This window comes from Populus trichocarpa, chromosome 5 (genome assembly GCF_000002775.5).
Source record: "Populus trichocarpa isolate Nisqually-1 chromosome 5, P.trichocarpa_v4.1, whole genome shotgun sequence".
NCBI lineage: Eukaryota > Viridiplantae > Streptophyta > Magnoliopsida > Malpighiales > Salicaceae > Populus > Populus trichocarpa.
In genome coordinates this window covers 4,382,109-4,409,934 of record NC_037289.2, presented here as the reverse complement: position 1 = coordinate 4,409,934, position 27,826 = coordinate 4,382,109, and the positions used below count along the sequence as shown (strand labels likewise).

At 34.6% G+C, this 27,826-nt stretch overlaps 5 protein-coding genes across 12 annotated transcripts; 1 reads left to right on the top strand and 4 right to left on the bottom strand.

Annotated features, from left to right (window-relative positions):
* Nucleotides 1–354: 354 nt before the first annotated feature.
* Nucleotides 355–15,365, bottom strand: LOC7466868 (ubinuclein-1). 6 transcript variants are annotated; one of them, XM_024600826.2, is made up of 14 exons: nt 14,764–15,364; nt 9,515–9,601; nt 8,454–8,546; nt 7,587–7,663; nt 5,877–6,474; nt 4,971–5,070; nt 4,770–4,879; nt 4,568–4,654; nt 4,210–4,314; nt 3,633–3,773; nt 3,492–3,539; nt 2,618–2,719; nt 661–1,009; nt 355–518 (listed from the first exon to the last, which is right to left on the bottom strand). In XM_024600826.2, exons 1-14 carry the CDS (start codon nt 15,013–15,015, stop codon nt 499–501), a joined length of 2,169 nt encoding a protein of 722 aa, XP_024456594.1. In that variant the 5' UTR covers nt 15,016–15,364; the 3' UTR covers nt 355–498. The 6 variants fall into 6 exon arrangements, with proteins under 6 accessions (XP_024456594.1, XP_024456597.1, XP_024456595.1 ...); XM_024600829.2 differs by having other exon boundaries at nt 355–1,009; nt 5,877–6,172; nt 6,278–6,474; XM_024600827.2 differs by having other exon boundaries at nt 355–1,009; nt 4,568–4,651; nt 14,764–15,365.
* Nucleotides 15,366–15,757: 392 nt separating this feature from the next.
* LOC7466867 (vacuolar protein sorting-associated protein 20 homolog 2) lies at nt 15,758–19,310 on the top strand. Its single transcript, XM_002307012.4, has 6 exons — nt 15,758–16,126; nt 16,628–16,780; nt 16,855–17,007; nt 17,500–17,583; nt 18,794–18,944; nt 19,032–19,310. The coding sequence occupies exons 1-6, from the start codon at nt 16,025–16,027 to the stop codon at nt 19,055–19,057; spliced, it is 669 nt and encodes a 222-aa protein (XP_002307048.2). The 5' UTR covers nt 15,758–16,024; the 3' UTR covers nt 19,058–19,310.
* Nucleotides 19,311–19,878: 568 nt separating this feature from the next.
* Nucleotides 19,879–22,095, bottom strand: LOC7466866 (uncharacterized). The gene is made up of 4 exons (XM_002306234.4): nt 21,904–22,095; nt 21,701–21,818; nt 21,408–21,560; nt 19,879–20,274 (listed from the first exon to the last, which is right to left on the bottom strand). The coding sequence occupies exons 1-4, from the start codon at nt 21,909–21,911 to the stop codon at nt 20,074–20,076; spliced, it is 480 nt and encodes a 159-aa protein (XP_002306270.1). The 5' UTR covers nt 21,912–22,095; the 3' UTR covers nt 19,879–20,073.
* A 1,609-nt stretch (nt 22,096–23,704) lies between these two features.
* Nucleotides 23,705–26,637, bottom strand: LOC7466865 (uncharacterized). Of its 3 annotated transcripts, none has more exons than XM_024600476.2 (3): nt 25,536–26,637; nt 24,830–24,972; nt 23,705–24,507 (listed from the first exon to the last, which is right to left on the bottom strand). In XM_024600476.2, the coding sequence occupies exons 2-3, from the start codon at nt 24,902–24,904 to the stop codon at nt 23,875–23,877; spliced, it is 708 nt and encodes a 235-aa protein (XP_024456244.1). In that variant the 5' UTR covers nt 24,905–24,972; nt 25,536–26,637; the 3' UTR covers nt 23,705–23,874. The 3 variants fall into 3 exon arrangements, with proteins under 3 accessions (XP_024456244.1, XP_052308607.1, XP_002306269.3); XM_052452647.1 differs by having other exon boundaries at nt 24,830–26,131; nt 26,232–26,637; XM_002306233.4 differs by having other exon boundaries at nt 24,830–26,637.
* A 15-nt stretch (nt 26,638–26,652) lies between these two features.
* On the bottom strand, nt 26,653–27,205 carry LOC7466864 (protein phosphatase 1 regulatory subunit INH3). Its single transcript, XM_002306232.4, has one exon. It carries the CDS (start codon nt 27,092–27,094, stop codon nt 26,783–26,785), a length of 312 nt encoding a protein of 103 aa, XP_002306268.3. The 5' UTR covers nt 27,095–27,205; the 3' UTR covers nt 26,653–26,782.
* Between the last annotated feature and the right edge of the window lie 621 nt (nt 27,206–27,826).

Here is a 27,826-nt window from a genome sequence, read left to right as displayed (position 1 = left end):
TTTCAACAAAAATCAATTTTGATTCAAAATTTTATTTTTTTTATTTTTTAATCCTTGATTTGAGATATAAGAGAAAGAGTTGTCGTATCCTAACGGTAGAGAAAAAAATATTATTGACACAGATTTTTATGACCAAAATGATTAATTTTTGTGGTAAATAGTTCTATTTGATGAAAAAATTCAACTTTAAGTGCCTAAAAAACATTATGCACCTCCAAGCTGCCGAGTTATAGCACATACAAAGAACAGATAAAAACTTATCCTATGATCACAATCCTAGGGTATGAAGGAGCACGATCCGCCTATAGCTATAACCAAGCATTACACTGTTACAAACCATCAAAAATAAAACCATTGATGAACTGTAATTATTATTTCCTACAGCTTCCAAAATAAAGATTCCGATTCCTCTAAAAGGTTCAAGGTATAGTTCCCTAATCAGACATGCATGTATATAGAGTTTTATGGACTGATAAAATTATTATTTCCTAAAGGTGCTTAAGCAAAGATCCCTCTTCCTGCAAAATGTTCAAAATACCAGAGTACTAATATCAGTTGCCTAATCTGCCAAAGACATTAGTTTTCTGCTAGCTCTATCTAAGCATAACTTCCCTAAAAAGCAAGATAACTATATGGCCTACTTATTAATTACGCAATTACCATCTTGCAGCCCAACATCCTGCATATGAGACATGTGAGATTTCCTGTCCACTTTTGGAGAAGATTTCTTTAACCCACGATCAAACTCCCGCTTTTGCTGCTTCATGTGTTCTTTCAACATAGGAAATGTCATTTTCTCAAGCTTCTCTTGTTTAGGAGGATCATCACTGCGGCTTTTTAAAAATGAAGGGATAGGTCTTGCAGGTCCAGAAAGGTACTGAGCAATGGCTGCTGAGGCACTGACTCCTCCTTGCTCACATTTTGCTCGAGCATTTGAAGTTGCTTTACCACCAACATTATTTCCCTTCCACTGCCTGGACAACCTTTCTATCCTCGCTTTCTCTTGAACCTGAACATCACAGATACCAATCAAGTCAATCATAGTATAAACAGTGTATTCTCCATGTGTGCGTGTCATTATTTAATTGACTGGTAAGCTCATGGCTTGCAAATACAAGGACATAGATCAGAGTCTTGTAAGCACCCGCTTCATCAGGAAGAAAAAATAATGAAAGAAAAGATGAAGTGAGGAATTCATTGGCACGCTCCTTCCAAAAAGCCCATTTTAGAAGGTCCAAGATAGTATAGTGAACTAATAAATGAACCTGGCATAAAGCAGCTACTCTCAAACTGAAGACTTCAACCACTGTGCTATGCAATTACATCCAGACATGTAAACCACGGTATAGTTATTTCACCACTTTTATCAATACAATTGTTAATTATACTTACGCATAAAGTTCATTAACAAGCTAATTTAACCTAGATTGCATCCAGTCCTAGAGACAACAGTCCAGATGGAATGTGACTTCAGTGATGGTGACAGTGCTGGTAATCATTATGATGAACATATAGAGACATAATTTCTATAGATATGCTCAAGTTCTAATCAAAGACTGCACAAGGGAATGAAATTATGAGCAGAGATTTTTCAAATTGAATTAAAAGCACTCGTACCTTGGATCTACGTAGTTATGGTCTATGCAAAATTTTAATACTGTTGAACTTCCAAGACGCTAAAATAAAGATACTGAAAAGTTCAACGCATGTAGAAAAAGGTTCCAGATAGCTTTGTAACAGAAGCCATTTTAATTCCATCCTTCGAACCATGATCAAAATACACTGCATCTAGGAACTTCTTTCAACTCTAAGATGAACATCATTAGCCTAGGTGGAAAAACTATTAAAAATATTATCCAATGAGACCTCAAAACCAAAACATTCTCCAATTCAGATATAGAAAATCTTCATGCACTGAAATACCACTCTAAATCAATTCTTGCACACACCTCCTTAAGAAAACTTAAATTACTATATCAAAGTTCCAAGATTGATAAAAAGAAAGAAAAAAAATGCTTGGATTCTTTATTTATTTATTTATCAAAGGAGTGATCACCAACCTTCCAAAGTTGTGCAACTATTATCTAAAAACCCAACTTCTTCCTGAACACCATTAACATCAAATTGTTGAAAGAAACATGTCTAATATGTTGCTCTCTTTGATTTTGTTTTAGCAAAATCAAAGAACTCTTTGGAGAAACTTGACTTCAGAAATTAGAAAGATTTTAACACAATTTAGTAATATGAAACCTGTGTTGCCATTGGTGGAGGAAAGGATTTGGTATCTTCCTAATCAAACCTACAAATGCTTTGAATTTGGTCAGGCAGATTTGGTTCATAGGTAATTCTACTGCAAGGATTCCAAATCACAGTCTCATATTCACGTCATATCTTTTTATTTTCTTGTCTGGTTTTTAAACTACGCAACAAATTCTCACCATTTCTTCTTTTAGGAAAGAAGACATGGAGAGCAAAATGGTGTTAAAAGTAAATTAAGACAAGGACCGTGAAATCATGAATAGGTTTTTATCAAGTTATTATTCAAATATTAACAGCAATCGATATTTAATCTCATTATTGAGTGTTACAAGAATAAAAAGAAGAAGCATGTTCTTGCCTTCTCATTATTGTAGAATATCCTTCTACGCTCCTTTGCCCTACAAATAGCAATTTTTATCCCATGGTTGTCCATAGCTCCATTTGGCCACATTTCTGCAACCTGAATGGAATAAAATATTTAAAAGAGTTCATAATAGAAACATGGAAAAAAAACAGACTGATCATATGCCCCAAATATATTTTGCTTCTTTATTTATCGTATTCCCGTTAAGTTTTCAATGTTTCCAAATTTCAGTCAATAACGGTACTCAATCTCTATCAAAAAGACCTCTTCATAGAGATGAAATTTGTCTTTCGTTAATTGAAAAGGCTGATAACATAAAATTATAAACTCTCAGACATGGATAATGCAAACCAGATATTAACAAATAATAAGATATGTTGGGGCGTGGGTTATTTTTCGCATGAGTAGTGGCCAAGTTAATGGAGTGAGGATCAAGGAAGAGTGGACTAGTCACCAAGTTTGTTCCTTTCTTGTTCATCAAGTGTTTGACCATTATAAATAGATACAAAGATGAGTAGTTTTAAAGTGTAAAAATCACAAGGATTGAGGGGTTTTCTTTGTGTGTAAGAGTGGGTGTAGAAGGGAGTTTGGAATTGGGTTTTGGGTATAAAAATCACAATCATATCCTTGCACTAATTTTTCTCTCATATAGTAAAAAAGGGTACTCTCAGGTCCGAGGAATAGGTAGGATTTTGTCGAACCATGTTAAATCTTGTGAGTTCAGTCTTTATTTATCTGTGTTATTTTTCTTTCCATTAAACACCATTGTTCGTGGTGGTGTGTGTTGAATCTCAAGTCCTTAATTTCCCAGCAAGATAAAACTTTCAGGGAGAGATTAAAAACCAAAGGGCATGGCTACAATGAGTACCTCAGCATATAACTTTCTAATTTGCGGACCTTTGTCTTCATCCATCCCCTAGAAAACATTAAGCACTAACATCAATAAAACAGAGCAACAAACTATTAAATTTTCCTACAAGAAACCATGTAAATAACATGTCGTAGTTACCTGAACAAATAGGTCATAAAGATCACATATCTTATCTTCCATCTTATCATCCATAACATACTTCCTATTGATGGTTCCTTTTTCTCCATGAATAATACCTTTCTGAAAGTCAACAACTGCTTTATCTCTTTGTTTAAATAACTGTTTTATCATAAGTAGCAACATTAAAGCATACAATAATGAGTTTCCTCTGGAACATCACTAGAAAAAAGTGAACTACTAAACTTTTGATTACTACTCAAGTCTTTTTGTATGTATACCTAGTGGAATGCAAAGTAATCCAATAATGGAAAAAGTGATGATCATTCCTCTCTCCATTATACTAACTACATTCCATTACACTACCAATTAGTGTACAAGATGGTGCTGTTTTCAGTTTACTTTTCCAGATTATGTTGAGAGTAAAGCAAATTTATTAGAAGTCCAGCAATTATCACAGAGAGGAAGTAACAAATACAACTAGTCTTCTTGTTGTGTTGCTAACATACATATGTCAGATTGAAATCTCAATCATATTTGGTTTCAGAGAAAATGAACTTTACTTAAATTAGAAAGAACACTTGAGAATGTTGGAAACCTTTAGTTCTATCATCTCCATGACCTCCTTTTTAATCTTCTGGAATCTGTCAGCTTTCTCTTGCTTCGCTGTTAGTCCCGTTTCAACCATCTCTCTCAGATTTTTCTGTACAAAAAAAATAGGGAGGGGAGGAAGAGGAAGGATAGATCAGGTTCTCCACACAAAATTAGATTAAAGAAGAGCATAAGAAAATCTTTAAATTACAATGTACAATTTTCCAGGATTAAATATCACTTTATTCCATCTTAGGTTGATCCAAGATAATCAACACTGGTATTGACAACAAGTTACATTGATCATTGAAAACCTCTAATCTGTTTTGATCAACTATTAATACAATTGTGACAAAACTGAATACCTTCAGTGTCCTCAGCTGAATTAAATGCCCAAGAATGGTCATAAGGTGACCGATTAATTCCTCTGATATTTTTCCTTGGCTTGACTGCTGCAGATACCAGAGAAATAATTAATTTGAAGATCATACACATGCTCTGTGTGTGTGCGCACATGCACATGTGTAAAGATTCACATATGAAAAATAGGAAAATGCTTTCCGTTACCGCTAGTCTGGCAACTTTAGCAAGCTTCTGCTTCACTTCAAATGGCAATCTTCTTTTGATAGACATCGATGAAGTATCAGCATCCTGAGCATCAGTATTCCGTGGCCTAGCTGTAAATAAAGCATTTTTTATATTTTCAGACAGGAAAATAATGATCATTGTTTAAGAATCCAAATTTGCTTGCAAAATTGGCTAACTCACATTCTGCAACTACTTTCTCCAAATCCCTGATGGCTCTTTCAACCATACTGCCCTTTGGCTGCAAGCTAGAAACATCCTTTGGATGCATGGTGGCAGTTTTCTGCAAAATAAAACAAAAAAGAGTTTAATTTCAATGATATATTGCAAATAGGCAAAAAATTATATGCCATAAGAACTGCACACACATCTTAAGATCTTATAACAGAAAATGACGTGTCTTGAGCGTGCAAGGAAGGGAGCAACACCTCTACACAAGGGATGAGAGAGAAAAGAGACAATTTACATGCAATTGAGAACTCAAATACTCAGTTTCATGCCCCCTTTATAAAATAGACTGTCTGAAAAACAAAAAGAAAAAAAAAGAAAAGAAACAAACAAACAAAGCGATCTTATAGTGCATAGTCCAACTATCTCCCCGTCCCCAAGCTGGGTAGTGAAAGGGATACCTACATATGCTACGAAGAAAGACCAATGCTTTTACTATTGCAACAGCTTTAGTTGTATTGGTAATCTCCAATCCAACCAAAAAATGATAATTGACAGACATCAATCATATAAATCATCTTTTTTGAAGATAAAACATCACTTTGAGTACTGTATTCACAGAAAAAATTGAAACTTGGAAAGGTTTTTTGTGCAAATTAAATTATTAAACAACACAAACTCATTACTTAAGTTTGTAGGTTCTTTGCAAGTTCTCTAGTCTCTTATTGTAGGTGATCATAATAAAAGCAAGCTCTTGTTGCTTATTTAATTAAATGTCAAAGCACTATCCTGCTAATGACCAGTATTCAGCAGCCAAATCACACCATAACTTTTTCAAAGAAATCACCCAGCAATTGCAAAACAAAAGGTTTGATAGATACTTTTGTACTGAGATTTCTGATGAGTACCACTACTTATTACCTTTTCAGCTTGTACTGGATAATGAGGAAGATTCAGGTCAGGCAGTTCATGTCTTCCCTTCTTGTTCCTGGGAGAAACTTTGGGAGAGGAACTTGTTTCACTGGCTAATCTTTTGGATTGAGGCGCAGATTGGCCAGGAGCATTGTTTTCTTGATACTTTTGATATGCAACTCTAGATAATTCACTTGTATCTTTCACAATTCTACCTAAATTCCCAGGCTGGAGGACTCCATTCATCTGTTTTTCAGTGTCAATCTGTCCTGTGTTGGAGATGGAATCATCCCTGTTTGTGATTCCTGGATATGAAGAATATTCAGATCTTATATCAGTACCAGCAACTTTTTTGTCAGAAAATATGGGGTGCATCAATGAATGCAGTTTCCCATCATGATGATGTTCACCATTAACAGCTAAATTCTGAGTGTTGGTTGGAAACGGTTCATCCATTGGTATATTCCCTGTAGCCACATTCATCCTTCCTTGACCTAATTTTGCATGTTTATCTCTAACGCAATCACCATCCTTCTCTTCTCTAGCTTTTTGCATATTATTCTTTCTTTTCTTCGGCTGGAAGTGACTGGATGAGATTGGTCTATTCCTGGCATTGAAGAGGAAATGAAATCATGTTAATGGTCAAATGAAGAAACTACTTGAAGTACCACGACGTGCCATTTGGCCAAACACAAAGAGGAAGAACAGGATGGCAGCAAGCAACTATCAAAATCAGTAAGTGGACTATAAATGTATTCTTCACATGCAAGTGTATGCTCCTTCCTTCTCTCATCGTAAGCTCTTATTTAACATGCTTCAAATACAGAGAAGACCCATTAATACTAGTCACCAATATCAGTCCATAATTTAAGCCTGATGTGTTGATTTTTTTGGTTTTCAGAATATAACAGTACCTACGTTAACAAGTATTATCTACTCCAGTTCTTATTCTATTCCCATATATATTTGGGCACTAAGCGTTTTGGCCATCTTTGTTCAACATTTTCCAATTATAGAAAAGGCATGTTACTATTTATTCTACAATCCAGAACATACAAGGACAGTATTCCAACTCATAGCTCATACCTAAACCAGAACGCTTCTCTTCTTCTTCTCCATATCACAAGCAATTAAATAAGTATGCACATGTTAAATAAGCAATTAAATAAGTATGCACATGTTCACCAGTTAGATGGGTGTTTCTCGTCCATCTGTCACGCTTAGCTGAAAGGAAGAATTAAGTTTTTTACAGGAATACAGGTGATGGGTTTTTTCTTTTAGGTTACAAGGGAGAGGCTCAAACCAAAGGGGGATTTCTGCAGGCTCATTGGCACGGGTGATGATTTGACAAAGCATATTTTGACATTCCTGTTTTACTGCATATATCAGAAGACCACACCCAAGTTGTGTTCAGGCATTATGTTTATGCGTTAGAGATTACCACTCAAAAAGAGTTTATAAGAGGTTTATGTAAAGATGGATCCAAGTTGTCGTCAAAATTACATAATAACATATCCTGGAGTACATCGCCCTGGGATATGTTACGATATTTTATTGCTTGGTTTATGTAAAGTTTATAGGTGGTTTACAGAAAAACTAATCATCAAAATTTTAGCTATATGTCATCATGTGATCCCAATTACACTCAGGCAGAAAGGGAATACAAAGGACAGAACTATAACAAGACAGAGTAAACAATAAGAGTTCACAAGAACTCACATGTGTTCTAATTTTCCCTTATTCACAAAGAATCCATTATGTTTGGTAGTTGACTCATAAACTTCAAAATACTCATCCTGTGAAATACCAGGGTCAAGGTTATAACAAGTTAATGGAAAGGAATAATATTTCACATGAGTAGTTAACAACCAACTTTTGCCACATAAGAAGTGTTTTCATGGAAAAAAAAGTAACTGAAATAATATGGCACCAGTAAAATAAAATCAATAATAAGGGACTAGTGGTGTAGGAAAAGATTACAATGGAAAATGAAATATCTAACATATCCCAGATTTCAATATCAAGTCAATCATCACAATAGCTGCCCCTTGATATACACAGTAAGGTGCTCTATAAAGGGACAGAGAAGCTTCAATAATAAAAACAACCATAAACAAAACCCTGATTCCAATTCCAATAAATGCTAAATAACCTAAATAAGAGATTTCATAAATAACAATAAAATTTCTAAATTACTAATGATTACAAACTAACACATAGCAGGACCAAAGTATTTTTTCCCTCAACTGCATCAGATAGCTTATATTATTGGGCATATTATTTATGTGTAAAAGAGCAGTCTTGGTCTTGAGCTGAACATATTCAACAAGGTAGAAGTTCGCATAAAACGTTTAAAGCAAAAGATCCTGCTAAAATCACTACATCTAACGGAAACCAACTCAGTAAAAGAAGCGATAGTAACAATATTTTTAATGAAGCTCTTCACCAGTCATTTCAATCTCCAAGTTAACATAGTAAGACCAAAATATTGATGATGGTGATGATGATATTTCATTCACTGTCAATATTAGACTCATATTGTAGTTACCATCACTATTATCATTTCATTATAACCATGTTACCAACCAGTTCGGTATCATCTATGAAAGAATCCTTGGTGTCATAATGATCTTCATCAGGAGCACCATCAAGTTCTTCCTCATCACTACTCTGATTACCCTGAAAAAAGTAAATTGTCAAAACAAGGCGTCACACCTCAAATTAGATTTTCAGGCATTGACAATACCAAGCACAAGTTATAATTAAGATGTGACAAAAACTTTTACCCTGGTTGTTAACCTACTGCAACCACCCTCCTTTATACGTGCTTAGAACTGACCATAGTTAGCTAAGTTAGCAATGCATTATTCTTTTTTTTTCTGTGACCAAGTACAAGTTACAGAAAAAGAAATAGAAAACTGCATTTATCCTAACAGCAAATATAAGCAGTCAGATGCTCTCGTATTCACCTGTCTAAAACTATAATTGCTTGATCCTTGAAAATAATAAAGAAAAGGATGGATTCAACACAAATTGCAAGATTACTTGTGCTGTTACATTAATTAGTCATATAATGGGTTAATGGCGTACTGCTACCAAAGCTTGAAGCTTGGTTGAGTAGTTGTGTTATAATACTAAACCAAACGGCCAAAAAGCATCAGAATTAATTAGCCATATAGTAATAAAACAATCTACATATGAATGAAAAACTGTCCAGTTTTTCTGAATTGTAATTAATCTTAAGATCTAGAAAGAAAGGAAAATAACTCTAAAGATGTTTTGATTCTACTCATTAATAAGAGAAAATTTTCGAAACTAAAAGAGAATTCTAACAGGTGATAAGGCAGGGAATGCTTTGCCTGTCAAACTAAAAGGAAAAAAGAGGATTATTGTACGTGCATTTGATCCTAAAGCTGTATAAGCAGAAAATTAGTTCCAAGAGATCTTTGTTGGCTTGTTAGTAATTAGAATGCTATCTGTGGAAAGTAATTTTTCTTGCGCACATAAATAAAGAGGCTTGGGAAACTAAAAGTGAAATCATCTAATAAATGTTTCTACCAAATAAAAGCAATGAATATCAGAACCTCATCAATCTTTGTAACATTATCAACAAAGTAAAGAGACAAAGTACAAGGAACTTTACATACCACATAAAGTTGCTCTATTTTCTCAATAACAGAACCAAGACGACTAGAAGAAGGTGCATTTTTTGGTATAGGTTTAGTGAGCTGGCCCTGCAATATTGAAGCATAACAAAAGGTATCATGAGTTGTGATCTAATAAGTTTCAGCAAAGGTAGATTGGAAAGAAAGCAAGAAAGAAGCAATTCAGGAGATGACATAACAGAGGATAGCATCCACAAAGCCAAACATGCAAAGAAGTAAACTCCTGGAGAAGGATAACAAAGTGCATATGTATATGATGTATACTTACCTACTGATGAAACAAAGCAACAAGCATCACAATTTTGCTACATTAAGCGCTATTCGACAAAGAAATATACTTGGAGCACAGTTGGAGCGCCACACAGCCAAATGCACATATTGCTCCACTCTTTAAGTACAAGTATTTCATAATTATGCTTCTATAAGATGAAGTTATTTTTAAAAAAGGCCATAGGCAAAGGGAAACACAGAGAAGATAATGTTAAATCAATAACTACAGAGAAAATCTAAGGTTTGTGAGCCACCTTTTTTTTGTTCAAAATCCATAACAATCGAAGATAATGTTTTTTGTAAGTTACTTCTTTTGATGTTGGCATTTTAGACATTTCAAGGAGATGACAAGTTTCTGCTGATGGCGAGGATCTGACACTAGCTTGCACATTCCTATAATTGTGTAAGCACAATATCAGTGTATGCCTATACTATGAGACTGGTTTTGTCAATAGCCAGTTAACACAACAGCCATTTCTACCCATAAATGTTTTTAGAACTATGAGAACAGGTAAAGTTCTATTAAGCAAACTTACACCATCAAGCTTCACAACTGTTTCACTGTCTATAAGTATGACTCTTTGTAAACAAACAAATAATTATGTAAGATAACTCTCACGACATACACAAAATATTCTTAGAATTATGACACCTGTGTTCAGTTTTGCAAAACGAACTTATATCATCGTCAGTTTCCCAACTGTTTCACTGTTTGCAAGTATAGACTCTTTACAAACGAACAAATAATTATGTTAGGCATGTGCACATGCACGAACATGCACACATTCTACCATTCTGCATAATATCCTAGAATATCTTCACTCCACCCCATAACTTCTTTTAATATTCTATACATAGAGCATCCCCCTCTAAGTGAGATATCACACACTTTCCTATCATAGGATTTTGCATGCCATACAAATCCACATTAAATGTAACATTAACCATGAGAAATCTCCAACGATTTCATCTTTAACCAAAATTCCTAAATGATATTCTTTTACTAGGACACTTAGAGACATGATGGATTCTTTTGAATATGGCAATATGCATAAGACAGTTCATGTATAACAGTGTCATATAGTTTCATATCAATATATTTTCTTTGATAGCTTGTGGATGTTGTAACAGGGGTGTAACAAAAATCACATCATCAATGACAATTACTCAATTGAGCAAAGCCACTTTTGAGGGAACTCGCAGCTTGCAGATTTAAACCTTTGTTTTCCAGCTGCATTAAGGAATTTAAGTAATCTAAGATGATTTTTTGAAGTATTTTAATGTTGTATAAGCTTTTAATTTTGACAGAATTAAATCATCTACGTTTTAAGTTCCTTCGCAATTTTAGAAATGCAATAGATATGAACAATATGTCTTCTTGTAGAAATATACTTAACAGGGGGCATCACATCCCATATCAATTTAATAATTGAAAGTTAGAAAGAGAATAATCATTAACTATACATTTGAAAAACAAAAATATGTTTACCTTGATAACTTACCAAATAAAGAAACAAAACAAACTCAACTTCATTCCAAACACAAAAATGCATTAGGAATTCAAACAACCCCCCCCCCCCCAATTACATGTGTGCACTTGCGTGCAAATACAAAAAATAATTAAGGCAAGCTACCTACTTCTTGTCAAAAAAACTTTATGGTTCTTATATCAACCTTCATTCACGAGTAAAAATATTCCCCTTCAACTTACAACTAAGGTGGGTATGGTTAAATAGAGATTACTTATGGAACTTCAAGCTTAACATGTATAGCACCTACAAACACCACATTCATGTCCATTGAAGCGTGTCACTAACATGGAAAGGTATACAATAATTCCTGATCATCCACATTAAAAGTGTGCAAATTAAGAAATGAACTATATATGTCAAAGCCTAGGACCTGCCGATACCATTTTGGCAATGAATCAACTGCTGAACTTGGTGGCTTGTGGGTGTCAACACACCAATCATCATCCACATCGAGAATATTGTTGATGTGATGATCAACACATCAGCAAAATACGAGCAATATGCTAACATCAAGATCGAAAAGCGTGCTAGCATAGACACGTTGCTAACACCTACAGTACATGTTGTCTATGTTTTTATAGTTTTGTTACGGATTTGCTATATATAGTTGTGCTCTTCATAAATTGAAAGGTTATTGCTTGCATAATTGCTTATCCATTAATAGATAATTTTATTGTTCAACTGCAAAGAAATTTATATGCTTAACATTATAAGTTTAAGCGTAAGCACGTATAGTTATTTCTTCATGTGCGTGTGTATCGAACACTTTGTATTCTTGTTGAGCACAAATCCCATTTCCCTCTCCGTGAATCACAACTTTAAAAATTTAGGATAATCAACGTATACAAGTCTCTTATCTCATAAACCTTTTACTTTGGAATTTTAAATTTTAATCTTCAATTTGAGCTAGCTACTAAAAGATCTGCATTTCTTCATGCTAATGCCAGAACAACTAAGCATCAATCTCAAACTACTTTGGGTCAGGTACATGGATCCTTTTGTGCTATTCAGCTCGATCATAAACAAAATTCAACTTAATATCAAGAGATTCATATCCTTCAGTCCCACATCTCTCCAAGTTATTCTAGGTCTATCTCTTCCCTCCTCCATCCTTTCAATGACAACTTATCACTTGTCCGAACTGAGGCCTCTTAGTGAATGATGCTGGATGGACAGACCAATTTTAGTCGCCCTTCTCTTGTTTTATCTTGGCTTGGCTTGGATGGTCCCAAGCCTGGCAAAAACAGGATGGTTGCAGTAGGTTGACACCCAACATAAACTCCGTCCTATCTCATTTATCGATTCTTTTCCAAAGAAGATAGTTTAATCCTAAAATTAACTTTTGAGGCTATAGAGGAAACAAATTTTTCAAGATTTGTTAACATCTCTATATGAGATTATATGCATTTTTCAAATCAAATGACGAGTTTGTGCTGAAAACAACCCTTTCCAGTAAAGGCATGTGATAAGCATTACACCTTAAGGCCACACTAATATGGTTAGTGCAATTTCTAATGCACAAGTCCATGCACTAACAGCAAAGGATAAGCTCTTTGAGAAGGTTAGCAAACAGAGAGGTTGATCGTAAATTTGTTTGTAAGTCAAGGACTGATGTGGGACTATATCACATTCACTAAAAAATATTATTTACCAATTACTACTTGCGAGGCGACAAAGATTTAGATGATTCAACAACTTAAGGGACAGAAGCAAAATACTGAAGAACATGACTCATTTTGGAGTTGCTGTTGATGTGGTTTGAAGGTCTTGGAGGAAAAAACAGCAAAATTTTATTAGAATTAAGTATTGTTTACAACAATTCAGCAAAGGGACTAGCAACTACCTTTTCATGTAAGTTGATGATAAAACAATTCAGTACAACTAGTGTCATTCTTAAGAAACTTGCAGGACAAGAAATTTCCTTTTAATCTTAGTTGAGATAAGAACATTTTAACATCTTCTTCTGGTGCTATGGAATAGACTTTTGTAGAGGGGCATCTTTAGCAGATATACAAAGGACTCGAGAGCTCTCTTGCTTTAGTTTCTTTTACCTCTTTGTTTTTGGATGGATTTCTTATTGAAGTTTACAAGCATAAAACTTTTTAGCTTCTCTTATACTGGATTATCATGCTGTGTTAAAAACAAACATAAGAGAAAAGGAACCAGAAAAGGGTGATTCAGGAAGAACAAAAGGCAGATAAAGGAACAAAGTCTAGAAATTCTAGGAAGTACGTGTTTTCTGTCATCTAAACTTAATTACAAAATAGCTGATTAAAAAGTGAAATAGTTGGTGAATAACTATCTCTATTGCTGATGTAATTATAATTTATTCTATAGATTATGTAATTCGTCAAAATGACAGTTGTTACCCAATCTTCTTTTGTTTTGGTTAAGCCCAAACAGAGCCAAAATGAAATCATGTCAAAGTTACAAAAACAAAATCAGATGATCGACAATAGCCAGTGAGGAATGAAAACAAATTACATTAAACTTAGTACTTCATGGAAAATAATGATTAAAGATCATGCCTGAAGCATTAAATAGCTCAGTTAGTCACATAATGACATCATACAAGGTCTTGGAATCAAGCTGTCCTCTCGTAATACTGTTAGAAAAATAAGCCACGCCACAAACCTGAAAGTGAAGCTACCCTTTTTCTTTACTGACAAACACTTGAGAATATTTTGGACTATTCAGGAAAGGAAGGTTACAGCAAATGATAGAGTTCAAATATGGGAATATGATAAAGTACTTAGAAGCCAGAAACAAAAGCGCATATCAGGATTCACACGATTCATGACAAAGGTGTGTAATGGATAAGGAGTTCAAACAATGATCAACCATTAGAAAATCGAAGTTTACAACCCCAACCATAGTTACCATGGATGGATATCAACAAATGGAGACAGCTCATATCATACCGTAAATATATACATAAAATCAAGCTGAGAAGAAAAAACCAGCACCTAAATTTAGTTATTCGTAGATTTATTAAGAAACAAAGTATAATGGATCTCCATTGAATCTAAAATGCATAAAAAACAGCCAACTACATATAATTTAAAGGCAACCAGAGGCTATTAAATTCAATGCAGATACAAGTAAATCAGCGACGTGGAAATAAACATACGAAATAATCACTAAAATAGAGAATCAGTAAATTACTTTCCATTCATCAAACATTCTGTGACAGATAAAAGATTCTTGTTCCCAAAATTAAGATCAATGCAGTAACAAGCAAGAAGAAGTTGAAATCACCACATGCAGAAGTTGCATTTGATTATGTCAAATACAACAGCAAAAATATTACAACAAACACTTAATAAAAAACATCATATTCAATTCAAAAAAACAGATAAAAACATAAACCCTGATAGAATTACAACAAAACAAACAATTTACAAAAATGGGTTCTCAACAATATCTCACCAGAGCAAACTGAGCCTCTTGTTGGGCAGTCTCCACGGAAGCAGGCTCCATTACAAAAGCAGAAGTAGAAGCACCGGCAGCGGCAGCGGCAGTTTGATTATTAGAATGAGATGGATTTGCCTTGTTTGCTGCTGCATCTTTCAAAAGCTTCTTCCATGACACTATTGTTGTCTCACCAGGCTTGAGTTCAATGTAGAACCTTTGCCTTGGAGGACTGCTAGTATCACCCTCTTTGGCATGACCGGCCTCCATGAATGAATTGAAAGGATTCTTCTTGTTCGAGAACTCCAAAGTTTGAAACTTTTTTATGTCATGGGAATTGTGTAGACAACAAAGTAGTGATCTTTGGAGGTGGGGGACTCTGGTTATTGGAATAGAGGAGAGAAAAGGAGAAACCCAGCAAAGATGTGGGTTGGATAGTGAAAAATGTAGTGAAAGATTAAGGGGTGTAAATGCAAAATTTGGTAAACCATTGAAGGCATTGTTGCTGGGTTTTGGTTTTTTTTGCTGTTTCTGTTGGGGAATTGTAAGAGAGGGAGACACCTGGCTCTTCGATTCAGTTCCCTTCCTTTTATGCGAGGGACGTGTGTTCAAAGTCTCCTAATTTGCCCCCCGTTTTATATTTTTTATTTTATTTGGTAAGTTGGCGCTGCAAATTTTGGGTTTTTTCTTTTTTTGAGATGGAAGAAATGTGGATTTTTTTATGAAAAATAAAAATTTTAAATTAAAAAAAATCAAGTCAAATGTTTGTCATATTTTCATGGATAATAATTATATAATTTCAAAAGAAAGAAAGAAAAACAATAGAGTTTATTCCATGTCGTTCTTTTTTAAAAAAATATAAAAAAAATTATGTATTGATAGCTTTGAAGGATTAGTTTTCATAATTATTTAAAAACTAAAACATATATATATATACACACACCCAACTATATTTTCATTGAGGATTTTTTCTATTTTTTAATAATAAATAAAATACTTTAGAAACTAATTTTCGAAAAATTATTTTCCGGGCAAACAAACATTCCAACAGATGTTTTTTCTTAAATAAAAAGGTTAAATTATAATTTTAAAAAATCGTTGGACTCTTCAAGACTTCGACTCTAACAGGCTTTATTTTGGGCATCAAACAACAAACTAGAAAATCGGAGAGGAAGCTTTGCTGCTCTGCAATAATATCGTAAACCTTCAATTGATTATCCCTGTAGAGGGTTCTTCGAAACATTTTTTTTTCTGATTAAATCTTTAATCAGATTGATAAATGGGAAATATATTTGTGAAGAAACCGAAGATAACTGATGTTGATCGAGCCATTCTCTCGCTCAAGACTCAAAGACGGAAGCTTGCCCAATATCAACAACAGGTTGGTCCCTCTCATTTTTCTAATTCAATTCATTTTATGACTTTTTAGGCCTTGAAATTTAATGGGTTTTCGAGTTTGATTGTTTTCTGCTTAGTTATATTCAAAATTTTGATTACCCTGAAATTAAAAAAAAAAACTGACCCTTTTTTAGTGCCTGGGATGTGATATTCTTTATCAAATTATGTAACAACAAAAGGATAAGGGAAAGTTTGGATTTCATTTTGGTTTTTTCAAAAACCCATTTTTTGTTGTTGGTTTGCTTCTCTTAACTAAAAAAAAAGTCAAGCTTTTTTGCCATGAGCTACAAATAAAGTGTATTTTTAGGTTTATAGAAACGGGTTAGTTTTGAAATCTTGAAATGGCTAAGTTTTTTTTTGGTGTCTTTTGGAAGATTGTAATGTTGTCCTGTGATGGAAATGTGCGTTGTGGCTTCTGCTGAATTCGAAGAAACGATCGCTTATTTGTGGTTATCACTTTGTTTTTTAATTGAAAATTTTCCAGCTTGAAGCTGTGATTGAAGCGGAAAAGCAAGCTGCTAAAGATTTGATTCGTGAAAAGAGAAAGGACAGGGCGTTGTTAGCGTTGAAGAAGAAGAAAACACAAGAAGAATTGTTGAAGCAAGTGGACACGTGGCTCATTAATGTTGAACAACAAGTGCGTAAAAATAGCGAGAATGTAGTTTGGTTTCAAATGTTATATGATGTTCTACAATATGTGTTCTGGTTCAGTTGGCAGATATTGAGCTGGCCAGCAAGCAGAAAGCTGTATTTGAGAGTTTAAAGTCAGGTACTGATGCAATCAAAGCAATACAAAGTGAGGTCAACCTGGATGATGTTCAGAAGCTAATGGATGATACTGCTGAAGCTAAAGCTTATCAAGATGTAAGTTTCATACTGAAATTTACTTATCTCGAGACTGTCTTTGACATGTTGTTTAGACATTGTATTTTGTTGGATTATCTATCCCCAAGGAATATAAATGTGTAAAACTCTTTTGTACGTGTATGCATGGGTGTCTGCACATGCATGCACACACCTAAAAACATGTAGGAGTTGTTGACAGTAGTTCAGAGCCACTGGAATGGAATTCAATATTGAGTTGTATCTCTAAAAACATTGCTTTAAGATCAACTCTTTGCAATCTTATATAACCTTTCTGGCATATAGAAATTAGAGATGCTCTTTTATGTGTGCAGAACTTTGTATGTGTTTACTGCATTTATAATGATCAGAACTCGATGCTTGTATGTGCTTCTACTGTGACTTTAATAGTGTTTATTTTTTAATGTACCCTTTGTACTTTTCAAGTTTTCCTTCTCCCTGCACCTCTTTTTTTCCCCCTCCATTTGTATTAAAATTATAATGGTTTTGAAGGAAATTAATGCTATCTTGGGGGAGAAACTATCAGCAGAAGATGAAGAGGAGATTTTAGCTGAATTTGAGAACTTAGAAGCTCAGGTATGATTAATTTTGTACATCACTACTGTCTCATGAGATTTATTGTATGCTTGTTATACTGCCTTCTACATTTTATGTATGTTTAAATCACTCAATTTCTTCATGCTATGAAACCATTTAGCTCCAATTCAAGGCTTGATTTGAGGTTTTGTTAAGTTTAGGACATGTTTGGTAGGAGTTAGAAGGGGAGAAAATTTACCCTTGTAATTTTTCATCCCCTTTACTAATGTTTGGTACAAGTTTCGAGGAAGGAGAAGTTTTTAAGGAGTTCATTTCCTTTCATTCTAGACCATGGATATATGTTTTTTATTTTTTATAATTGATTTATATTTGTTTGGATCCACTATTATTCATAATTTTTCAATCTCCCACCACATGTCTTTAATACTTTACCCCTTAAACCTTTTTCACGCCTTTAACATTTTCCTTCAAAATTCTTCACCGTATACCAAACACAACATTAATGGTAAATTCTTATAATATACTTAGTTGAGTGGCCAGTTCTTGTTTAGCTAGGTCCATGATATGGTGTGTACTATGATATCCTCTGGTTGCTTCACAACAACTATTGGGAATGCTAAAAATGAGATGTGATGGATTTCGATGAGTACCTTCGTCCCAAGAACGGTTTTGCTAGGGCTAAGCTGTTGGGTACATGTTAACTGGTGATGCATGGTTTCGCTAGGACTAAGCTGTTGGGTATATGGTGACTGTTGGACAATCCCACAAAAACATTTTATACTGGGAATAATTGAAATTTACTTAAATATAATAGGTTGTGCTCCTATCATCAAATAATTTTTTTTGCCTTAGTCTTTTTTGTTTACCTATCTAACCATTCCAAGATGTAAATGAGCTTTTCTTCAGAAGTTTTTCCTGCCTTTCTCCATGACCACAGCTCAGCCCTCCCCTTGAGTAATCTAAACTCATAGTGCACCTGGAGCTATGGGTGCACATTTCACATGTTGATTCGTATGTTTGTTGCTTGAGGGGAAGGTTTATAGTTGAACAATTAAAATGGAATCAGAATTTTCCTTATTATCATTTTTTTGTTTTAATTTTATGGTTGTATATGCACTGGTAAATTTTATTGCGACTTTCTGTCAACAGACAATATGCTCTTACTTGGTCTTGACTCTGTCAACCTTGAGAATTGTCTGTATTTCCCTTTTATTTTTCTTATTTGAAAAATAAACTTTTGTTTGTTTAGATGGCTGTTCAAGAGTGGCCGGAAGTGCCCACTAAAGTGCTGTCTGAGGAACAGGAGCAGAAGTTGGACCTTCCTGATGTACCAACCAAACCACCTGTTCTTGTGGATGATGCTGAAACTGCTTCAGCTGAGGTCTCCACCAGGAGAAAAGGTCATTGTCTCTCTGTCCCCCCCTTACATATAAGTGCGTGTGCGCTAGCAATTCAATAACCTGACGATTTTCATCATCTCTCTGCAGTTTTGGAAGAATCATTGCCAGCATGATGAGGGAAAACATTTTTAGCAATGCTGCTGGCCTGCGGAGCTGCTGGCCATCCTAGAATCTAAGCATGCACTTCACAAATTCTTTTCATCTTGATATAAACTTTGCAATAGCACGCGTGTTGGTTTGTTTTTGCAATTGCAATCGTGCACATTAGATTTATTCATAGCTGTAAATCTACCATGTGGCATATACATTTGGTGTTCGGATAAATTCAGTCTCCTACATAATGAAAATTCCTTTCCTTGATGTTCTCATCTGCTGTAAATTGCTTTCAGCCCCATAATATGCTTATTTATGCACTGTACATGGAATGGCATAAACAACTAGAAAAGGGATTTTTAATGAAAAGGGAATTATTATTTTTTTTTTGTTAATTTTTCAACAGCTAGAGGCTCGATTCTTGAAGCATAAATATGGAGTGGAGAGAATACAAACGAAGCAATTTAAACTTTTTCTGATAACTTTTCAGGACCTGGGTTTTGACTCTTTCACAATTAGAACCAACGCCACCTTCTTTTTTTTTTTGTCCAACTAAAAAACAGATTGAATTGCGTTTCTTTCTTCCCTTTTGTTTCCGTTTAAAAATGATCTTGTGAAAAATAAAATAGCGACTGCATGAAGATATAAACAAGATGTTAAAACTGAAAAATAGATTACAATATTTCTAATTGGAAAGTATAACAAATTAAATCATATATTTTGAGCTTGCAATAATTTTGAAAGATTAATTTAGTACAATCACACCGAAAACGTTTTTACTAAGATAACTGGTAAGTGAAAAACTTACTAAAAATTACTGTGTCCTGGCAAACATTGCACGTATGACATAGCTTCCATCTGTATATACCAAGAAGAAATGGCTGAATGTACTATCCACAGTAGCCAGTCCATTCAATACAGTAACCGAAAATTGAAAGAAAAACCTCCTTAAGTTTCATTAACTTCATTTGCTACGCATCCTAAATCACTTTACTCTCTGTAATATCAAGAACAAAATTAGATTTAATACATGGCCTCAACTTGTTTCCGGTTCTTCCTCATCTGCAGCTTCGTTTTCATCATTGTCCTCTTCCCCTTCTCCAGTTTCTTCTTCATTCTCATCAGTCCCTCCTTCGGCTTTTGGTTGGCCTGGAGGAGGTGGCAGAACCTCTTCAACCAATTCAACAAGTTCTTCAATGATTGGCATTTCAAAACGTGAATCCATTTCCTCTATGATCTGCCAAGTATAAGAGAAGTAAATAATTAATGAACTTGCAAAGGAAACCCCTGTTCTCGACAAGAAGAAAAAGAAAGGGCAAAAGAAGAGAAGAGAGAGGGAATATTGTCCAAGCGAGCAAGCAAAACTGTCTTCCTAGTGAACTTCGGTCGAATACACATCATTGACCATGATACCACAATTCCTTAAACCAGATGCAAGCAAAGAAAGGGGAGAGAGATTGGCTGTTGTCAGGAAAGCAAACAGCACTGTTTTTTTTTTTTTCAGATTATGATCTTTCGGTGATTAGACAGTATCGACATAGCATAATTCCTTCACCCAGGCTATGATCATTAAGAGGTTGAATATTTATTTAACAACACTGTCATATTCGCTGCATCATCAAGGACCATTTTAAGGACTATCAAAACCACAAAACCAAGGACATCATGTAGCCAGTATTTGCCCATGATATTCTACAGCTCAAGTCTGGAAGCTACCAACTAAATACAAACACAAAAATAAGAATTTTTAAGCTGTGAAAAATTAGCAAAGAGGCTAAAAGCCAAGTTCAATTTTTACTCTAGCGAAAGTAATCACATTTCTGAGTAAGAGTTCTACACTCTTCAAACTGATCTATCATTCCTGATTCCATTCCATTTTCCTCTCCCATTCATAACTCAAATACTCTTCACCTCCGCTCCGATATACATCACAATTTCATCAACAGAATTTGCAGTTAAATATAAGAAAACCATATCCAGCACTTCTGCTTTGGTAAATAAATCTGCCGAATTCGATACTATCCTGCCTTGTCAGTAATTTCCCACTTTAAACCTGTTATCTAAGAGTGATGGAAATTGCACAACCACCAATTCCTAGACTTGAAAATTTTTCCAACTTTAAGAGAGCAAAGCAATCACCAAGGCATAGCAGATGGCACAAGACTCTACTATCTACATATTCAAACATTCAAACCTCCCTCAGGCCAACATATACAACCTTACAGCTCTATGAGCCACTTTAATAGCATAAAGCAAATTAGCAAGCAGCTTGAGAAAATGGCACCAAAATCTTAGTTTACAAGACCTGATAGCTAATTTGTATGTTAGCAAAGGAGAGCAAAGAGCAAGCAAGAATAACAAATTTATTACCGTGTAAATTTCGACAGTTTGAGAAGGCCTAATATTGATAATATTAAGAAGCTCAGCTTTGGCAAGGTCGTACTTCTTACATCTCTCTAAGAATTCATTGATTTTCTCTCTTGTTAGATTGCACGCAGGAGTTTCAACCAAATAATCATAAACCTGCAAACAAAACAACGTAACAAAATCAAACAAACACAATTCAAACTAGTTGCGGTTAGCAATACAGATCCATCTGTGCCATTCCTTGCAATCATATTCCAAATAAAGTAATCAAATAAAATTAAATAAGAAAAAACAACCTTGTATTCTGATGCTGCTACGGGAGCAAGAACCCGCGAGACATCCCTTGAGGCACCTCTTGATCTTAGAAAATCAAGCACTTCAAAATTGGTTAGGGCACCTGCATTTGGGTTTTTTCTGCATATTTTTTGCTTCAATTCTTTATTATTAACTCCATCAGAGTAAAAAAGAAAAAAAAATTATTCAAGAATTAGAAACGTACATCTTCATTGAAAATGGAGGGGTGGTGAGTGGAGAGATGGAGTCGCGGGAGCTGTAACAGATGACCAATGGAGAAGTCTGTCAGTCACTAGAGTCGCTGATCGATTCTGTTCGAACCCTAAGGCAAGAGAGAGTGTCTGAGGATAAGACACGGCATTTCTTAACACCCAACAAGTAGAGTTGTTTAATTTGATGCAGTTGGGACTAACTATAGATTATTTTTGCGGTTTAAAAATATTTTTTAATTAAAATATATATCATAAATTCATTTAAATACCCAACCCATGCAAATATATATCATAAATTCATTCCAGCAACAAAATAACTGTCTTAGTTAATATCATAATATTAATCCAAGTGAGAAGAAAATAATATATTTAAAGGAAAATAACTTTTTGTGTTGCTAGAGGTGGGAATTCTTATAAAAAAAAATTAAAGTAGAATCTAGATAAAATAAAGAATACACTGTAGAGTAAACTTGCTTATAGTAAAGTAATTTATTAAATTAAATTAAATTAATTTTTTTTTATGATTAGTAATGGAAAATATCAAGTGAATCATATAATAAATTCGGATGGTATAATAAAAGATTAGGTATGTGGAAAAATATAGACAAATGGTGGTTTTTAGGAAACTATGCCAAAAAATGTTAAATAAATGGTAATTTTGTAAATAAAAAGATTTTCTTTCTAGGAAGCTGGAGATAGTGTTTGTGAATATATTAATTTTTTAAAGTATTTTTTATTTAAAAATATATTAAAATAATATTTTTTTTATTTTTAATATGATTTTAAAATATAAAAAAAAATAAAATTTTATAAATACGTTTGCATCAGTGCATCGCAGCAGCTTGTTATCTTTCCTAACTTTCTCCCTGTTCTCGAGATTGTAAACATTCCATCTCTTTCGAGGAAGAAGGTTAAGACCTCCAATAATCAACTAAAAAAACATAACTTACAATTCACCTGCAGAATTTAATTAATTCGAGATTACACAATCCATAATTACCGAGAAAGAAGCAACTTCCAAACTCTAGAGCATTGGAGTTCAAATACTCTTAATTCTTTTTACTTATCAAATCTTTGATTGTATGGGGTTTAGCAAAGGAGATTGTAGCATCTGGGAAATATCATAGAAAACAAAGATTGAATGAATTTCACCACCTATTAAGCTAGCTCATCATCTCATAGTGTTCACTTAGATCGTTGCCGATCACTTGTTCATAATGCCAATCGATCTGCCGGTAACAAATTTTTTGCATACATTTTTCTTGGGGTAAGAACCTGTGACTGCAGTGCAATTGCCACTTGGGACAATAGTATGTACTTGGGAAACTCAGCCCAAAACTAAAACAAATGGTTTTCTGAACATGCTGAAACAAGAAGAAAAAAAATCATTGATCAAATGTTTTCGTGTTAATTTATTAGTAATTCTTCCATTGAGATGCAAACAACGCAGGAGAGCATAAGTTTTAACAATGGAGGCGTAATGTGGTGATATATATAGCAAGAATAGAGACATTTCTCGAGCTTGAGTGTGTCCTTGCCATCTAAAGCGAAAACAAGAAAAAAACAGAAATTCAGAGAGGGAGACAAGAGAGCTAACACCAACAGCTGCCTGTCCATTGCCAGTACAAACATCCCGATCGGGAGCTGAGAGCAGCAAGCATAGCCTACCAGGCATTCGTCAGGATAATCTGGCATAGCTAGAATCCAGGTATATTGCTTCCTGCTTGTGAAACAAACAAACTGGATTCATTTTAGCCAGAAGAACCCAAATTGATTATTTTATGACTAAAGGAGTTGAACAATTCAACATCATATTTATACATCCAAGTACCACACTGAAATTGGCAACGTACTGATACATCAATATTACTGATTTATTCTTGAATGTTAAACAAGCATTGTAGTATAATGGATCCTGCTCAAACCTCTAAAGAAAGAAACACTATTGTATTAAGCACTTTCATTCAGAGCTTAACTTTCCCTGCAAGCATATATGTCTTATAGATAATAGTTCTAACCAATTCAGGCCCGCCCCATGCACTCTCAAATTCTCTAACAACCTCTTCTGACAGTAAATCCACACCTTGTCCCTTGGCTGTATTAAATGATGAAAGTGACTTTAAAAGCTTCAAAAGTCCCTCAAAAGACATCTCCTTTTGCATCTCCAATTCCAGTGGCTGCCCCTCGCTCCCAACACCTACACTTTCAAAAGGAAATGGAAGTGTCTTGTAACACTCTACTGCATACTTGACGTTTGGGTTTCGAAAAGGAAAGGTCCTCTCAAAGTGGGTCCTTAAGAGAAGATCAATTTCCGGGCTAAGCTGGATTCCTGAGTAGCACCAAACTGCAAGTATGCCTCCAGGATTTCTCAGAACACGCCTGACGATTGGATAGAACTTTTCCAGATCAAACCAATGCACAGCTGAGGCCACAGTAATGAGATCAACTGAATTTTCACCCCCAAGTAATGTCACTAGTTCATCATCGGACATTGTTAATGGGGTATGCAAGTAACGAATTTGGGGGTGTGGTTTGGCATGCTTTAGTTGTTCTTCACTTATGTCAGTTGCTATCACTTGCTTGTAGTGCTCCGACACCTGAAAATGACAACCATCTTTCCGAACTAATCAAAATACAAACACGACAAAGTAAGGTCAAACAAAAGTTCTGATTCACGCCAAATCATCATACTAATTAGACCTGTCAAGAGTAGAGAATTTGAGCGCCTTAGGACATATCTAATGTCTGGTCTTGTTTCAATTTTAAGGAGTATATGTCACTTGGGTTTTTTGGATAACTGCTGACTCATTAAGTCTGATCAAATATTAGTATAAGATACTTAAAAGAGAGAGCTAAGATTGTTCACGTCTCAATTTCTTGAGCTGTGGTTTAAGAATGTAAGAGACAGAGAGAACTAACACCAACAGCCGCTTGACCATTGCCAGTACCAACATCCCAAGCTAAACAGTGGTGAGGGGTGAGAGCAGCCAACATTGAGAACCATTCGCTTGGATATCTTGGCCTTGCATCCACATATATAGATGCCTGCTTGTCAAACAAACCTGCCATGTAAAATCTTGTGAATTCTGATAGTATATTATGTGCGTGTGAAAGTTTTGATGACCCAACGAAGGACTACTGTATAATATATTATGGCAGTCTGAGTTTACAAGGAGGTCAAATAAACCTATTCAGGAGAGCGGCCTGCAATTTGGAGGATTAGTATGTCTACTTCTTGTTTTACCCTAAAACAAATGGTATTCGCTAATAGCTTTGCTTCAAGTATTAAGCAGGATTAATCATATTTCAGGGAAAATAAATGGTGACAGAAAAGTGACCCTCTAACCAGCCGAAAAGAAAAGGAAAGGTAAATAACTTGTGAGTTGAGGAAAGTGCAGGTTGGCCCATTCCAAGAATTGTCGTTGGCTTATAAAGATCAAGTTTCAAAAAAAGGAAAGAACTTGTGAGATGAGGAAAGTGCAAGGTTGGTCCCTACGAAGAATTGCCGATGGTAAATATCAAGTTTCAAAAAAAGGAAACAACGTGTGAGATGAGGAAAGTGTAAGGTTGATCTCTATGAAGAATTACCTATGATAAATATCAAGTTTCAAACAAAGAAAAGAACCTGTGAGATGAGGGAAGTGCAAGATGATCTCTACCAAGAATGGTCGCGATTTGCTAAATATCAAGTTTCTTTCCAAAGACTTCGCTACTGTTGGTGCATTAAGACGAGATCCAAGTCGTCAACTTCATAAAGGAAAAACTTCTCTGACGGGAAACTTCAGCCTCGCTTCCTCTAATTTCTCAACAACTCGCCTATCAGACACCTAATTAGTTCTCATTTTGCTTTCTATAGAAAGAGGTTACAGACTCGGTTAGGGGTGTGATTTGAGTTCAAAAGAACAGGTACAACATCCTTGAGTAAAGGGGTTCTTACAGATTGTCTTAGAACCTGATTTTTCCTGCAAATCATATATTAGCTCTAGATAACAGTCTAACCGATTCCTCCAGACCATCCCATGAACTCTCAAGTTCCTTTACAATCTCTTCACGGTAATAAATCTGTACCATGTACCTTAGCTACATTGAAGCTACAACTGACCTGGATTCAGAATTCCCATAAATGACAGACTTGTTACTCAAATGCCTTCAGGCTGGCCCCATCCACACAATTTGTTGCTCGCTCTTAACTTCAATAACCAAACCAACATTAACTCTCTCCTATAGTTTTACAGAAATAATGGATACATCAATATCCTGCTAATAAATGGTGCTAACATCAAAAGCAAGCAACAAGCTTTCTGGGGTCTAAAGACAATACCTTCATCTTTGTCAAGAGAAAAGGCAATTTTTAAACAAGCAAACAACAGGAATATTTCAACTCTCATGGATGATAGAACATTAACAAAAAGGGTTCGAAACCAAAACAAGATACCTCACCAGTTGCCACAGAGTTTCACCAAACCCACATAAAACTGAGTCAAATCAACCATTAACAACCCCCAAGCTTTCTTTTCAGAGGCAATACGGCAGTTTAGCCCAACATCCATACAAAATTAAGCTACTGATTCTCTCAAACAAAATTTATAGATTATCCGCCAACAGAATCTCAGTTGCTCCACTATTTTCATGCAATGTTATTTCATCACAAAACATATTTCTATTTGTCAAATAGAGCATCACAAGAACAACCCGGAGCAAAGCTATCACAGATACACTATAATAAGTTAATAACACGGCAATTCACCAATCAAAAAAAGAAATTAAAATTAAAATTTCTCAATTCCTTCTTAAGCACATACAACAATACCCTTAAAAGAAGAGAATTTCTTTTTCTAAACTTATAATAACACAAAAAAAAAACGAAATCGATCAATCACCCCCGTTGTTTTGAGAAGAAGAACAAGCACCGTCCGATTTATGATCATGATTGCAATCATCATCGCTATCATCCTCATCGAAGGGCTTCTCCTTGTGGAAAATACAACATATTTTAGAACTTTTCTTCTGCATATACTCGTTATCGACAGTGCCTTCTTTCCACGAAACCTTCTTTTTCGGCCGATTTAAGCGCAAAGTTAGGGTCTGTTGCTGTTGCCGGGTGAGATTTTCCAGGAAGGTGGTGGTTGTGGAGGAAGAAGGTGGTGTTCTCATTACGGTGGTGGTTGTCGCGGTGGTGCTCATGGCGGAGTTATTGGAGGTTTGTGTCTTGCTTGGAATTGCAAAGGAGAGAACGAGAATCACAAAATACAATTGGTTTGTCTTTGTTTTTTCTTTCGTGAACCACCTAGAAGAATCCGAATATTCTTTTCTATTGGATATTTCTTTGTGTGAGATAACTTCAAATTAGTCCTTTAACTTATTGTAAGTTCTATTTGAGTACTCCTACTTTAATGGTTAATGATGTTATATCAACCACTTTTAGTACCTTTGTTTTATTCTCTCTTTCCCGGGTAAAACGGTGCCCTAATCAGCTTATTTGTTAATCAAAATCAAATCATATAATTTTCTTTGAAGAAATTTAAAAAACAGTCTTTGTATCCACCTAATGTGGTAATATAAATGGCTATTTGATGTTATTCATCGCGGTTCAGATTATTTTTTTTAATAAAAAAAAAATATGCAAACTTTTTTAATATATTGTTTGACATAAAATAACCATAATAATAAATGGAGAAGTATATACATGCATTTAATTAAAAAAAATCAAAAATTATTTGTATTAATAAATAAAAAAATAAATTATTAGCAATAATTAAAGATTAAATTAAAAAATCGAGAGATAGATGTAGATTAATATCACAACATGAGTCATTTATCTTACTATGTTTAATGACTTTGCTTATTAGAATCAATTTTTTTATTTAATTAAATGATTATAAAAATAGATACACACATGAAATCGATTGAATAAAA